General features: G+C 46.5%; 5 protein-coding genes across 5 annotated transcripts; 4 read left to right on the forward strand and 1 right to left on the reverse strand.

Annotated features, from left to right (window-relative positions):
• Window positions 1-12: 12 nt before the first annotated feature.
• Window positions 13-1,660, reverse strand: BDCG_02494 (mitochondrial import inner membrane translocase subunit tim23). Its single transcript, XM_045418036.1, has 3 exons — window positions 853-1,660; window positions 186-786; window positions 13-60 (listed from the first exon to the last, which is right to left on the reverse strand). Exons 1-2 carry the CDS (start codon window positions 1,468-1,470, stop codon window positions 760-762), a joined length of 645 nt encoding a protein of 214 aa, XP_045274708.1. The 5' UTR covers window positions 1,471-1,660; the 3' UTR covers window positions 13-60; window positions 186-759.
• A 284-nt stretch (window positions 1,661-1,944) lies between these two features.
• On the forward strand, window positions 1,945-7,560 carry BDCG_02495 (HEAT repeat protein; the record flags this gene model as incomplete). The annotated part of the gene is made up of 10 exons (XM_045418037.1): window positions 1,945-2,117; window positions 2,215-3,140; window positions 3,194-4,220; window positions 4,280-4,516; window positions 4,568-4,799; window positions 4,852-5,162; window positions 5,213-5,751; window positions 5,802-5,942; window positions 5,999-6,630; window positions 6,688-7,560. The coding sequence occupies 10 exons, from the start codon at window positions 1,945-1,947 to the stop codon at window positions 7,558-7,560; spliced, it is 5,091 nt and encodes a 1,696-aa protein (XP_045274709.1).
• Window positions 7,561-8,111: 551 nt separating this feature from the next.
• BDCG_02496 (uncharacterized protein) lies at window positions 8,112-8,588 on the forward strand (the record flags this gene model as incomplete). The annotated part of the gene is made up of 1 exon (XM_045418038.1): window positions 8,112-8,588. One exon carries the CDS (start codon window positions 8,112-8,114, stop codon window positions 8,586-8,588), a length of 477 nt encoding a protein of 158 aa, XP_045274710.1.
• Window positions 8,589-9,372: 784 nt separating this feature from the next.
• On the forward strand, window positions 9,373-10,242 carry BDCG_02497 (uncharacterized protein; the record flags this gene model as incomplete). Its single annotated transcript, XM_045418039.1, has 1 exon — window positions 9,373-10,242. The coding sequence occupies one exon, from the start codon at window positions 9,373-9,375 to the stop codon at window positions 10,189-10,191; it is 819 nt and encodes a 272-aa protein (XP_045274711.1). The 3' UTR covers window positions 10,192-10,242.
• A 1,232-nt stretch (window positions 10,243-11,474) lies between these two features.
• On the forward strand, window positions 11,475-14,841 carry BDCG_02498 (sorting nexin-41). Its single transcript, XM_045418040.1, has 6 exons — window positions 11,475-12,103; window positions 12,201-12,490; window positions 12,565-12,831; window positions 12,903-13,961; window positions 14,051-14,164; window positions 14,261-14,841. Exons 1-6 carry the CDS (start codon window positions 12,010-12,012, stop codon window positions 14,354-14,356), a joined length of 1,920 nt encoding a protein of 639 aa, XP_045274712.1. The 5' UTR covers window positions 11,475-12,009; the 3' UTR covers window positions 14,357-14,841.
• Window positions 14,842-14,958: the final 117 nt, after the last annotated feature.

Consider the following 14,958-nt stretch of genomic DNA (forward strand, 5'->3'; position numbering starts at 1 on the left):
ACTGCGTGAATGCCGTATAGGTATGTAGGCCACGTGTAGAGTCGTAGGTTGAAAGAACTTCTGGTGTCCAGCGTAGCAACAATGTGTTGACCTGCCTGTTAGCAACACCGTCCAGAACACAGAGATGGGGAAGTCGCGACATGCTAGGGGAACTCTGCCGAACATTGAATTAGCTTGCCACTTACCGCTTTTTAGTACTTAGGGTAGTCGCGAGGTTGTTCGGCATGTTGGTTCCGCAACCTTCCAGAGCTGGGTGTGGCATATACATGACCATAAAGATGAGCATGTACATAACTATAGAAGCTGAATGGGAGGAAAATATAATTTTTATGGAGCAGAAGTATAAATTAAAAAGTCCAGGCATAAGAAAGGTCCGTGAAACTCACGAGGGATGAACCAGATATGGAAGAGAAAATTGACAGAAAGGAAAAGCCAACTAAAAGTCCTCTATATACATACAGCAAAAGCAAACCCGTTATCATGCGAGTCTCCAACCAGAGGAGATAACAATCAAAGATGCTCCACATACACGCCAGAGTGGAAAGAGACGGGGTCAAATAAGTTGTACCAAGTATTTTTAATACATTTGCAATCGAAAGGTAGAAACATGAAGCTTCAAAGGTAGGGGCGACTTTTTTGCTATATTCATTCGGAAAATCTCAAATGACGCTGCTAAATGACGGAATAAAAAGCCGGCCTCAGTTGAATATTTTGTTTTGTGAAACCGCCTGTGAGTAGAACACCAAAATCACGCCGAGATTATGAGAAGAACGCCCGTCTCGTAACCTATAGAAAAGGCAACATTAGCAAAAGTTGGTTTTACTAATTGGAGGTCAAAGACGCAAAACTTACAGCCCAAACACCAGCCACACTGGCGACGATTCCTCCAGATATCATCATAGGCCGCAGGCCTCTTGTACTCTTGAACAACATGCCACTCAAAGCGCCTGCCAATATACTATTTGCCGCATCATGTTTCCCTCTAAAATGCCCCAGAGTGGAATTAATTCCATTATATACCATTGCAAGCACGCCCGCAGAGTTGCCCAGGAACGGGCCTCTTCTGGTAATCGAGTTGAGGACACCGTTCAATCGAAGTTTTGGGGGCGCAGTCACTGGAGTTTTCCGGAGGCCTTCAATCAGACCCCATGTACCTCCAATCGAAAGCGCTGTTAGATATGTAGTTCCTGTTCCATAGCTAAGATCGTCTGACCAACCCCTTGAGGGGAGTGCGGAGCGGGAGCCGGGTAGGTCATCGAGCGCGGAATCTTCGAGCGAAAGGTAATCTAGTGTTTCTTGGTTCAGTCCGGCGAGAGGATGTAATAGTGAGGGGTCTGGCATTGCGCTGCCAGAGAGGAATGAGGATGCATCTTCGGCAGAGGCAGGATCGAACGTAGAATGGGAGGGGCCGGAGGGAGCAGAAGAGGTAGAAGAGCCCTTTCGACCAGAGAGAGTATCCCAGATAGACATGATGGCAAATTAGGAATATATTATACAAACAAGCCACAAAATCTAGAAACTGGAAAGAGAGAAAAAAAAAAGGGTTCCTTGCGCCAGCTGCGCTCCTGGATATGCCCGCGTTCTCCTGGATAACGGTATTTATACAAGGGGTGTAATTCTGGGTTAGGTCTTGAGCGGAAGAAAAGTCGGGATGGAGATTGTCGCTCTTGCGGCTCGATTGCAGCTATAATTTTTCCTCGGCGATCGGAAAATCTTTGATTCTACGCTATACTGCTTCAGGGAACATTCGTCCGCTTAGTCATCTACAGCCAACGAGCAGCAAAAATCTTACGCTCGAGGAAGGATATAAATTTAAAAAAGTAGCAGTACCTACTAGTGGGGGGGGGTTTATTTGATATTCTTTATGATAGATTTGATTTGCTTTCCTTCTATCTAGAGTTCTATCACTTTTATCTTTCTTTTTTTGTTTTTCTTTTTGGAATAATGGATACCCAGAAACCGGCATCCAATGGCTCTCCGACGCAGGAACAAACTCGGACGCCGCCAGCACTTAAATGTCTGTTGTCTTCAGACTTAGATGCTATCCCGGAAAATGTGTTAAATGAGGCCGCCAGGGGCCCGTTAAGGGATTTAATCCTGCATGCCGATAGCCCACTGTAAGCTTATTCTCAATTTTCTGAACTCATTTCCTCTCGATCAGCTAGATTAACTGGGTCGTAGATTGATCTTTCCCATCTGGAAATGCCTTTTCAGAACATTTTCCGCCAACGACTTATCATCATCTCATATGGTGGCTATTTGTAATTCAATTAGCGCGTTTCTTGATGCAACGGCTCTCTCTACAAATGAACGGATCCGCGAGTTTTCATTGTCCGGATCTAACCCTCCTTGGGCCTGCACCTTTGAGGTTCTGCTCGATCGCTATGAGCGCAAACCGAAACCAATGAGGCTGGTCCTAACTTCGTTAATCAGAATTATTTCAAGGCATCATGATGACTCCATCATCCAGTCAGTGCGTTCAAACCTAATTCAGTTGGTAATCCCCAACATCTTATTGTGCGAACCCCGGTCAAGGCTCAAGGCATGCCTGATCTCCCTAGAATGGCTTATCCGAAAGGATACCCTCCCGGTGCTTGACCTGATCCAAAAGATGAAGACATGGATGTTAGAGAATCCTATGACTTGGGCGCCGCGATTAGAAAGGCATTGCATCAAGCTTGGGGTTCCCGTAAACATCTTTATTGATAGAGAAAGCAGTCAAAACATTGGAGAAAATGAATTGCTATTCTACGCTGCCCAAATTTTTACCATTTCTCTCCTCCTTAATTCTAATAACCGAGACTTGGCCCTCCCAGCTGGAACATTATTTACTCTGTTCTGCCATAGACTGGAAGCCGCTTCAATCAGTTTTTTGTACAATAGTCCGAGCAGTTCGGGTCCTCTCTGGCAAGCCCCTCTCAGATATATTGCATTGCAAAATCTAGATGCATTGGATGCAGTGTCTGATCATTTTCTCTATCCGCTGTTCAAAGCGATACCCTCTGGGTTTCAGTCATTTATCCGCACTCTACCATCTCACGACTTGCAGCCTAGTTCATGTGAAGCCACCACGGATGAGCTTATTGTACTCTTTGCCGCTCTTCAAATAGCCAAAGAGCTCGGTCTTGTGCAGGAAGGCAGTAAGTTAAAAACTCCCCAATGCTTGATATCGTTCTCAATTAATTAGTTTTAGGCTCAGGCGTACTTGCGTCGGCCTCTGGCGAGTCATATATTATCGAAAGCGGCCGAATTGGCGATTTTTTAATACACTCTGAAGCTGCCATACGGCTCTCGGCCCTTTCTTTGATGATAACAGCCCCCTCCACCACAAAGCCGTTCTCCCCAGATAGCCTCCAAGTTTTAATCAAAAATTTCCCTTATATGCATACTGACAGCGACCCCCAATATCGAGGAGAGGTATTCAGCCTAATTCGAAAGCTTATCATTAGGTTACGCGGTGGTCTGTCTTCCTGTCGCAAAATGGCGAACCTTGCGTATGGGTCACAGTCTACCAACCAAAATACACCTGGGGATGATATGCCTGGAGCCAAGCACGCCAATGTCGCCGATGCCCATGTACAGTTTCTACGGTGGTATGTGGATTTTCTCGAACTAGAACTTCAGCCAACAATGTCCTATCAAAGGCACATATCAGCCCTCAAGACCTTGGTACTGTTATCGCAGGCAGGTCTGGATAGTAGAATTGACCCTATACACTTGTCCAGGCTTGGCCAGGATCAAATGTCCTGGGACTGTAGTATTGAAATATTTCGACCAAGTCTTTTCAGACTCATGGGTGATTTGCTTATAAACCCATTCGACGATGTCCGTTCCACAGCTCTGATGCTTCTAAATATGTTTCCTCGAGCACATATCCAATCAACGCTCGATAATGGCGGACAAGAATATATCATAAAAGGGCGAGATTCACCTTTGCGACTACAACTCGTTAAGGCTTTGGAAAGAGCAGAGCGTGTCGCAAGCCGCACTAGCAGAGCTGATCATGCTGATGCAGTGGCACGCCTCTACCACATTATATTCGACCTTGCAAGTTGCAGCAAATCCAAATCCTCAGACACTGGTGGAAATTGGTATGAGCAAAAACAAACTATCGTGGAAAGACTTGTCACAATTTTGGAAGAAACCCTGTATTCAACTGATGGCTCGTTTCAAATCGCAATCCGGGAGACTTCTGTCCACGGTTACATCTCTGCATTAAGGTAGGCCGCCCCTTGCCATCTCTTCGAGAGTGATGAACCGCTTTCCTAATCTCCATAAGTAGGTATATCGTGTCGACCCCTGAGTTTCATTCTCAGTTTCCCTCATCAGAAACCGGGCGTCCATACTGGAGATTATACCACGATCGACTCGTTTTGCTCTGCCAAAATATTTGGCTTGGTGTTCGGGCCATCCTCTGTATAGATTCCCCAGAAGGACAGGACGAGGACGCAGCGGATGAGCTTAAGGGCCCGAAAGATTTGTTATCATGCTCTTGGCGTGCATTGCGGGAATCCAGGTATTAGCCTCTGGCTTCAAATTTTTGATATCGCTAACTAAAAATAAACAGTATGCTACTCCACGCGATATTACTCAATTTGAGCTACTCCCCCGATTCTTCTGGCACTGGACTCGTTAGAGACGATTTCAATAAAATAGGAACACTAAGTTTTACTCAACTTGCCGAGTTACGACACCGGGGTGCATTTTCTGCAGTTTCGCAGACTTTCACCGCTTGCTGCGCACGATGTGCCCAGTCGAAGGAGCTTGGGACTACCGACCTTCTAGAGGTCTGGTACAGGGTATTTGCGCTTTTCATGTCTTCTCTGAGAGAGCCCCTGCTAATCGAACTAGGATGCTTTGGAAATCATCGACGCGCAAGCTTCGAAGCTCACACGAAGATCAGCGGGCCTCCCTGCACTTATCACCGGGATAGCTTCTTCTCAACCCGATGGTTCTCTTTTCCGCCAAATCATGCACGATACTCAGGAGATTGCTAAGCTGAGTGCGCCTACAGGTGCTATAGGGTCAGATATCAAATTGCCCCAGGTTCACGCCTTAAATTGCTTGAAAGATATCTTTACGAACACGAAACTAGGCCCATCGACGGAAGCCTATGTCATGCCTTGCTTAAGGATTTCTGCTGAGTGCTTAGGATCCAAAATGTAATTTCCCCTGACAATTGGATTCAAACCTGGCTAACATGTAGTTTTAGATGGGCAATTCGAAATTGCGGATTGATGCTTTTCAAGGCTTTAATGAATCGAATGTGTCGTTTTAAGGCGGGATGCAGCGCGGGCCTGGGAGGGAGTTCTGGATCTGAGCCTGGAAGTAGGATCGTTTTTCAAAAGTATCCCGGTTTAATTGAGCTATTGGGCCAACTCCTACAAGACCCCATCCCTAATGAAGAACAAGAGACAAGTTCGCAGTTATGGGAGCTGTCCATAAAAACGGAGCGAGTTTTCCCAGCTCTGGAGCTAATTGGAGAGAAGGTGCCGTCCTTTTCTAGGGAGGAGGAAAAGCTCCTAAGGAACTTTGTATTCGAGCAGTTTAAAAGCCCTGTTTGGGGTATCAGGGAGCACTCAGCGAGGATATATGCGTCCCTCCTAGGGCATGAAGAGATACCGGCGACTGTCTGTGAGCTCTCCACAGTTCCCCACGGATCCCTCTCACAGAACCAAATCCACGGAACGGCATTATGTATTAGATATGCTCTGCAGAGACTCTGGGTTTCCTCGAGCGGATACTGGCTAGGTGAGAAGCCTTAGGTTCATCCGAGGACACGTTCGCTAATACATTTCTAGACGGCTCCGGATCGACGCTTCTTACTGTGAAAAAAGTTTTCCAAAATCTATTTTCTCACGCCAGGTCTCCTTTCGTGCTGGCTACGCTGGTCGAAATCCTTAATGATGTTACTGAGGCAGGTACCCGTTGTGGTCTTGAAGGTACGTACTATGACATACTTAGATTACAAGGGCAAAACATGCTGACTGGATAATAGCCACTGTCATACCGCAAATCAATGCCCTATTGGAAGAACATGGGCTTTTCGGTATACTAAGTGACCTGGTTTCGCAAGTCAATACGACAATCTCCAAATCCTCATTTCTACTTTTAAAAGCACTTTCCGTCTCGAAAACTAGCATTCTCCTTGAACGAGCGGTCGCATCAGAAGATCTATTGATGTTTATAGACTCGATCTCAGCAGTAGACTCCGACACCACCTGTTGGTTGCTAAACCACATACACCACAGTTTCAGCTCCCATAAACGGTCCCAGGTACAGAGGATAAAGCTCTACATTGCCATGATTCAAGAGGCACGCTCTCAGCAAATACGGCTTACCATTACCTCCAATCTAGCGGATGAGTTGATGATACTGTTGGAAAATACTTCTCCGCTATCCACTGAGTTCCACTTTTTACAAAAATGGGTTGTATCTACAGATATCTCAAAAGACGGCGATGGTGCCAGTATAGGGAGTCGTGATATGCTAAATGCATCATTACGCCTACAAGGATGCTTCCTGGCGCTGAGAATGCTGTCATTCGATGTGCCTGAAGTTTCCTTGGGGTTCAAAACAAGATTGGATAAATGGACTCAAAGCTTAAGATTTGCCATTGGCGACGAAACCGTGAGTTTTTACAAACCCCCTTTTCTATGTTGAATGTAGGTTAACTAATCCCGATAGGAATTCTCAACCCGCCATGCTGCTGCGCTTTCAATGAAAACTTTTGTTTTAGGGTTGAAAACAAGCAACACTCATTCCAAGATCGAACCCAATATCCTAGAGACATATCTTGTTTTGTATGGGATGCTGAACGACGACGATGAGGACATCAGATATCTTGCAGCGCAAGCAGCATCCACACTTTTCTCGCTTGTTTCTGATAGTGCAAACGAAGCCACTACATTACTTCCTCTCGCGGCTAGCTCGAAATTGGCCGATATCCTCGCCAAAACCTTTGCTAATTCTACAACTTTATGTGCAGAAGCAATGGACCGATTCCTCGGGCTGCCAACCATGCTCTCGGGTACTAAGTTCAACGAAAATAAAACTATCACTGCCGTTTCTAGGCTCTTTGCAGAATTTCAGACGGAGAGCACAGTTCTATTCCAAGAAGAAAAACAGAACTTGTTTGTTGAGGACGTGCGGGAAGTTGAGATATGGGCTAAAGTGCTATCGCAATCAGTAGCGAGGCGAGAGAACACAAGCTTCGCCCTACAGCTCTACTCCTGGGTTGCTGATGGTATTTCTACACTGATAAATGAAACGCGGGAAGCCGGTGGAGATGGCGTGCTAGGCTGGATATCTGATCCAGATGTTTTTACCTTGGGCGTTCGAGTCATTCGCGGCGCAAAGATTTTCCTCCTTGTTCCTCCGTCTGAAACTTTGGACTTCGACAAATCCCTGGTCCGTCAAAGACTGCAGGATTTATGGGATCAGGGTTATAAGGTCGGCATGCATCATTGCTGGTTAACCCTTCTGAAAACGATTATCGATTGCGATGATGGCTCCGAGAACAGCTGTGACCCTAAAGACTCTTTAAGAAGCAAGGTGTAATGCTGCTGTTTGAATTTGGTTTTCCTACTCTTAATTAATTTCTTTCATGAATATTATTCTGGTTTTCTTCTTTCAGCTGTCAAGAGGAATGATTTTTGTTGTTCGTTCTCACATTATCTACAACGCGTTGAGATCGCGACAACTCCCTCTTTGTTGCTGGGCGAAAACTCCCTATTGAATAATGTTTATTTTGATATGAATTCTTTTTCCAACTCGAGGTTGCTACATTATAGCTTCTCAGGTGCCCTCATGCGCAGGTAAGGTATTCTTCCATACTTCAAATCTTTTACTTCTAACTTGCTGATCGATGGTGTAGTTCTTGTGAACAATCAGACGTTAACCCTGAACGCGATATTGACCAAGGATTATTTGACACCTCGCACAATAGCATATCACATAGCTTTTATGTCTAGGCATGCACGCCTCTAAATATTTCGAATTACAAGTGTTTCCTCGCGAGTAGGTCAGGCATATCCAAAGCTTCCATCTCACACCTCCACACCTCCATTACCCTCCACGCACCTAGGGGGTGATTTCACCACACAACAGCCATGCGCCCCAACCATGTCATCGTTCTCATCGTACTCTTGGTACCAGTATTCGCGTTCATCGTATATAGAGTTGTCATCCACGCCGCCTTCGTGTTCTATCACAACCTCGCAGTGAACAACATGATGCTAGAGACACGAAAAGCAGAGGAAGCGATCGACGCCCAGGAAGCTGAAGTAGCTCAGGCGACCAATCTTCCCCCCCCTGGCCCTCAACCAGCGCAAGCAGTGCAGCCAGGAAGCCCGTCCACCACAGCTAATAATGGACAGCCGGCGAACGTACAACCGGACAACTCAGGGCAAACAAACCCATCACAGCCAGCAAATGGGCCCCCAGGAAATGGCAACGGAAACGCACACGGCAATGGACATGTGAATGCGAATGGGAATGGACAACTAGCCAACGGACACCCTCCTGCGAACGGAGCGGGGGGTGGAGGAGGAGCAGCACCGCCCACCGCCATCAATGGTCACCCCTAGCTGTAAACTGCTAGGTAGCTGGAATATCTTCTTGCTTGCTGGTGTTGGTACCAGGATGGGGTCGCGGATACATGAGGTGATTGCTTAGAAGCAAACTAGACGCGGGAGTGCTAGCACTGTTTGCTACGGATGCAATGGCTTTGAGATCTATGTATGTACATATATATGTGTGTCAATTGACACGGCTCCATTCAGGCCTCCTTGTTTGCTTCTTTTTGAGTAGAGGCTGCAAACATTTAGAATAAGCGTCCGTATACGCGCCTTATCTGAGTATCTAGCCACAATCAAAGCTTCCATCGGACAATTCTTGTTTCATTGTCAAGGGCCAAATTTACTTTCTTTCATTGCCGTTAGCGGTTCCACTCCAAGTCCTTTATTCAGGCCTGTTTCGCATTCTCTCTATTTTTAGAAGAATTGAAGAGTTTTCTTTTTGATTGATCGTGGGCAGTTCTGTTCTGCTGGTGTTATTCGAATCTTTTCACTACACTAATACATCTGATCTATTTACGTGGTGTAGACATTTCCCTCTTTTTCCCAACTAAATCTCTCTGTCACTTCAATCGCTAAAGGCACGGCAACTTCACATTGAATTACTTCAATTTCCTGCAACCAGCTAAAACCATTCTGTTCATTCATCACTTCTATAAAAATAGCAGATGTGATAGTTCCCCACCTACATCACAAGCCAATGTCAATGCCCACGTCATCATCAGCAAGTGTCAGCCTTCCGAGGTAACCAGCCAGCAAAATACTTCGCACCAACTCCGCCTACTCACCGGGAGCCATGGCAACGCTTATTCCGATATCCACCCCTTCTCAGAGTACAAAAAAGGGACAATTAGAGCAACAGCCGGATGGAGGCTGGAATTCATGGACACCAGAGGAGCAAGGTGGCGTCCTCGCGGCATCAATACTGTTATTCCTATTTTTCTTCGCATTGGCTCTCGTAATCTGTCTCCGTGTCCCAAGCTGGGACCGGGAACGCAGGGCGGTGGATACGGAGCGAGGAATGCGCGAAAGACGGGAAAGGAGAGAACGCCACAGAAGGAGGCGCCGGCAGAGGCGAGAGGGAGGCCTATCATCAGTAGCACGGGCAATGCCAGTTCCTCAGCCTCGCCAAAACAGAAATATATGTACATCCGCTGTGAGAGAGAGTGGTGGCCAGAGAGCTACGAGGAGGTTTAGTTCCGATGAACGCCATCGTCGGGAGCTTGACGGACATGGAATGGGCAGGCGGGAATCGACTGGAAGATCCCACTGCAGAGATAGCCGCGAGCGAAGGGCGCCACAGCGCCGACATTCGTGTCCGACCGCACGAGATCGGGTGCCCACTGAGCGGAGAACGGGCCCTAGCGGGGAGCGATCACATTGGGACAGAAGGCAGCCGCCCCGTGAGAGTATGCTAGTCTGCGATGGGAGTGACGAGACACTCGAGAGGAAGATTGAGAGTGATTCCACCGACAGCTATGCAGATGGCGATCCAGGGCCATCAACGCGGAAGGGAAAGGAGCCGGTGAGAAACCAGCATAAACGGCACCGGAGTGAAGGGATGGTGCGAATAGAAAGGGGCCCTCGTCATATGCGGTCGTATAGTGTGGAATAAGCATTCAGGGCATGGGTAGCCCCGATGTTATCGCAAGCGGATTGTGTCTTGTTTTTATACGTATATACCCCTGCATTTTCCTATCTCTCCCGCATCTCCTATCTCTACATCAAACCTATTTGCTTATTTTTCTTCTTCCTCTTAGCCTGGAGCGTTAGTAGTATAGAATATCGAAAAGTACAATAGATGCCTAAAATATCTGATCTTTGAGTAGGAAACTGCACTGTGGGTCGGTAAACCTTATGCAGGTAGATATCCGACTAAACTTCCCAGAAGAATCGAGCAGAGTTCTTATCACTTTCGATAGAAGTATACCCACTTCAGAGAAAACTTTAGGCCTCAACAGATAGCATCAATACAATGGCAGATGGAAAATACAAAACGCCTTGTAAGTATGTATATATTGCTTTTCAGTAGGGACAGCAAGTCCCTACAGATCATCAATCTCTACCAAAGTGGAATAAAACAGTTTACCCCCTGGCTGATCCCATGTTTCTAGGGGGGCTTAATTGCCTGTTATAGATAGAGAAACATAGGCATGTATATAGCTTGATATACCTCATAGCAGAAACGGATTGTATAACTGAAACTCAAGGGGTATAGGGGAAATGAAGAAGGCGTCCAGCCGCACTGAGAGCTTTGATAACCCCCGCCGAAAAAAGAACTACCGGCGAATTATCCGAAGCAGACATGAGTTGATTATCAAAGCCATAATATTATATGTGGCAGTCTGGCTTGCTGTGCTGCTTTCGTTCACCAAAAATACATGTCCAGGCCCGTGGAGCATGCATTTTTATCATAGTCGTCGAGACTCTCGAACTGACAACAATGATACGGAGTTTCAAACACCGAATTTAGCACACCTCCAGAACCGGTGGATGGCCAAGAAGTATCCATCCTAATGCAAAGGGAGCGAAATAGCCAACAGAACGAAGAACAAAGAGCCTCTGGAAATGGTGGTTCCGGCCAAAGTAGACGGCTGGGAGAGTCCTATGTGAGGAAGACGATATGGTTAACAACATCTGTCCTCACCGCCAGGGAAGATAAATTTTGACGAGGGGATCTTAGTTCCTCTTGAGGCTGAAATCAATTAGGAAAATTTGCTGGAGGCCATACGGTCATCATGTTGCCATAGTGTGTGATGTTCCAGTATAAGTTCCACAGAAAGCGTGGATATTTACTCCGTAGTGAAACTGGAGTAGCCATCGATCAATGCCCTTAGACCTTATCGAGCTGGGATCGAGTTTGCCACTGGGGCTTTTGGTCCGAGTAAATTAAATAACTGTCAACCGGGGAACTTGATAACGTTATTTAGTTGAGAGTTTCTTTCTTATTTATTGTGCAGCCTGGGGAGCACATATTGCAGTGGAACATCCATTGCTCCGTCTCTATCTTTAAATCGAGATAAACAGAAAGAGGGTCGAGAAGTTCAAAAATGGTTGCTATGCAAAGGTAAACGTTGTTTCTTTATATACTAAATATCCAACTGGTAACTTATTTATCTTTTGATTCGGTGTTGGTGTTGGATTATTTAGTGACGTTGTTGCAGCCAAGGAAGAGAGTCCTTGCGCCTCACTCAAGCTGCAACGTCCGAACCAACCAACAGGTTATTTAGCCGCCAGCTGACTGAGAATCACTACATACATTCATACCTACATCGCGCCTCCAGTCTCGTACCACGTCTAACACACTCTATTTAACATTGTGGTCGATATCCTATTCCGTCTTTTTCCCGATTGCAATTCTTCCGTTCATGCTTCCGGTCTCCCAGCGCCGTCGGCCGAGCCTCTAGAGATATATTGAGCCTGCTGCGGCAAGATGTGGAACGACGAGGACAACAACCCCTATGGGTCCTTTGATCGCCATCTTGATGCCGCAACTGATCCTTTCCGTGAAGGCGCTGCGTCCCCCGGTGAGAAATTCTTTTCCTACATCATCATCATTATTATTATTATTATTTTTTTTTTTACTTACTGGTGGATTTTCCAACTAACCCTATACTCTCCCAGCCTTCGAAGCTCCCTCCACCCCGCAATCCACGGCCTCGACCCTAGACCCCCCCCTTCCAGACTATGTATCCCGATTAGACAGTCCAATCAGCCATGATGTGGGCCAAGACGAGACGGAGGACTATGAGCATGCCGAAGACAATCAAAACTGTCCGCGAAAGAAGGGGGTCTACCAAAGCCGAATAGAGCAGATCCTCTACGAGCATCCGGAGCTTCCAATCCTCATCACTCATGCGGGCAAGAACCATGAGAGTGGAGGCAGCTTCATTGTTTATACAATACGAACGGGGGTAAGTAAACAGCCGGGGATTTGATGTTTTTCCTTTTGTTATTGTTGATTTCACTGACACGGCCTACTGTACAGGATCTGGAAGTTCGACGGCGATACTCTGAATTTAGCTCTTTGCGCGCTACTCTCATTAGCCTTCATCCTACCCTCATCATCCCTCCCATACCTGAGAAGCATACAATGGCCGATTATGCGGCGAAACCTACTAAGGCTAAAGAAGATAGCTCTATTATCGACTTGCGAAAACGTATGCTAGCCGTCTTTTTGAATAGATGCCGGCGGATGAAGGAGATCCGAGAGGACGGAGTGTGGTGGAGGTTTCTAGACCCGAATGCAAGCTGGGTTAGTTGCACCCGTCCAATGAGAGGTCACTGGCTGGTGTATGTAAACCGAGTGTCTAACTTTCCTGACAGAACGAAGTACTTCATTCACATCCTGTCTCCTCCATTCCCAAAAACAGCCTGAAAGCCCCTCCGCTCGACCCCGCAAATCCGAAACCCGCCCATGCCTGGCTTCCAGTTCCTTCATCATCCGCGAAGCTGAAGTCGTCTTCAACCACCTCTCCATCTCCTTCAGACCATGCATCATCAGCGCCGGGAAATGCCCCTTTCCTTAGCCGTTTCCCGCCAACATCTCGCAATCTAAGTGAACAAGAGCTAGACCCATACTTTGTAAACTTCGAGGCATCAACCCGTGAGCTCGAACTACTATTGCAAGGAAATATCGAAAAAGTAAACAGGCGAACACTGACGCATCTATCATCGCTTGCCGCGGATCTGATGGAGCTTGGCGCCCGGTACAATGGATTTTCGCTCTCTGAACCTTCCGTCACAGTTGCCGCAGCGATAGAGCGAATTGGACAGGCAGCTGATACTTCATATATTGAGACTGAGGAGCTCTCTTCGACGCTAGGTGCAACATTCGCAGAACCAATGAGGGAGAGCGCGCAATTTGCTGGCGTCGTCCGGAATGTTCTCCGCTACCGCGTCCTCAAGCGCATCCAGCAGGAGATAACTCGGGACGAGCTCAGCAAGAAAAAGGCATTACTAGACTCCTTGGAACGGAGCGAGCTAGAAGCCAAAAGGATTGAGCAGTATCTGAACCGCACAGGCAGCAACGCCAGATCCCCAAAGCCAAGAAGGACATTGTCAGATTCATCTGCACCCAGTATACCGGAGACGGGAACACCAGAAGCAACGAGGTCGAATGCCGAAGATACCGCGTCGATAGACTCCGATTTCCCACCAGGGAGTGGTGATTCTCCGCAGCCATCTGCATCTCAGGGTCTGCCTCAGCGGACACTCGAGCAACCCCCATCACCTTCACCAGGTCACCGTAAGAGCCCCAGTGGTAACTTCGTGACGAATAAGATATTCGGGCGAATTAGCCATGCGGTTCATGGATTTGTCGATGTTGATCCTGAGAGAACCCGGCGAGACCAGATCGGGAAAACAAAAGAGAGCTTGTTGCAGGTTAGTTTTGTTTTAACATCTCCAAACCCTATAATCACTTCGAGACGAAAATTAGTATGCTAATCCAGCTCTCTTATTGTTATTCATAGTTGGAGCAAGCTCTTGAAGTATCCGAGAAGGATGTCAAGGATGCCAGTGCTGGCGTCCTGCAAGATCTCAAACGGTTCCAGAAAGAAAAAGAAGATGATCTGCGACGGTATATGGTATGTTTCTTCTCCCATTCCCATTGCTTTTATTCACCACGGGAAAATGTCCTTACTCTCGGCTCTCGGTCTAACTTCCAATTCTTCACTCTATAGGTATCCTACGCCCGCTGCCATCTGGACTGGGCGCGGAAGAACCTCGAGACATGGACCGAGGCCAAGGAAGAAGTGGACAAGATTGTTATCCACTGAGTTACGTAGCTTGTCGAATTGCAGTTACCTTCTATCACAGTTGATCATCCCGCCCGCCCCCCGTTTTTAAAGCAATACGTGCATGCCATGGTTATTTAACACAGGGCTATAGTTTAATTTCGCTGTTGCCATTTTTAATTTCCATTCTAAGGAGAACAACGTCTACTATTATTATTTTCCCATGAACCTAAAATATATCTAATTTTCATATGAACGCTGTCGTAATTTTTTTCCATGTCGTGTTTTTGCTTCCTTTGCGCATCATCTAGTATTCAATTTATTTTATATTTGTGAACGGGACTAGGTAACTTTATTATCCCTTCCTTCTTTCAGTGGCATCTACAACCATGTCATGGTTCTTGTCTTCTAATCAACAATACATAGAGAGTAACCTAACAAGCAGGTAGAACATAGAACAGGGAGTAGACTCTGTATAGAGATATATATAAGAGAGATTAAACAAAAGCAATAAAACTATATATTATAACAATAACTTAATTGTCTCTATTAATTTTATTGGCGTTGGGTCAATCTTTGCCATAAACATGAACAAGTTGTGGCGACCAACTCAGCTATTGGTATGGGGGGATTATTTAGCCGCC

Source organism: Blastomyces dermatitidis, assembly GCF_000003525.1.
Source record: "Blastomyces dermatitidis ER-3 genomic scaffold supercont1.3, whole genome shotgun sequence".
Taxonomy (NCBI): Eukaryota; Fungi; Ascomycota; class Eurotiomycetes; order Onygenales; family Ajellomycetaceae; genus Blastomyces; species Blastomyces dermatitidis.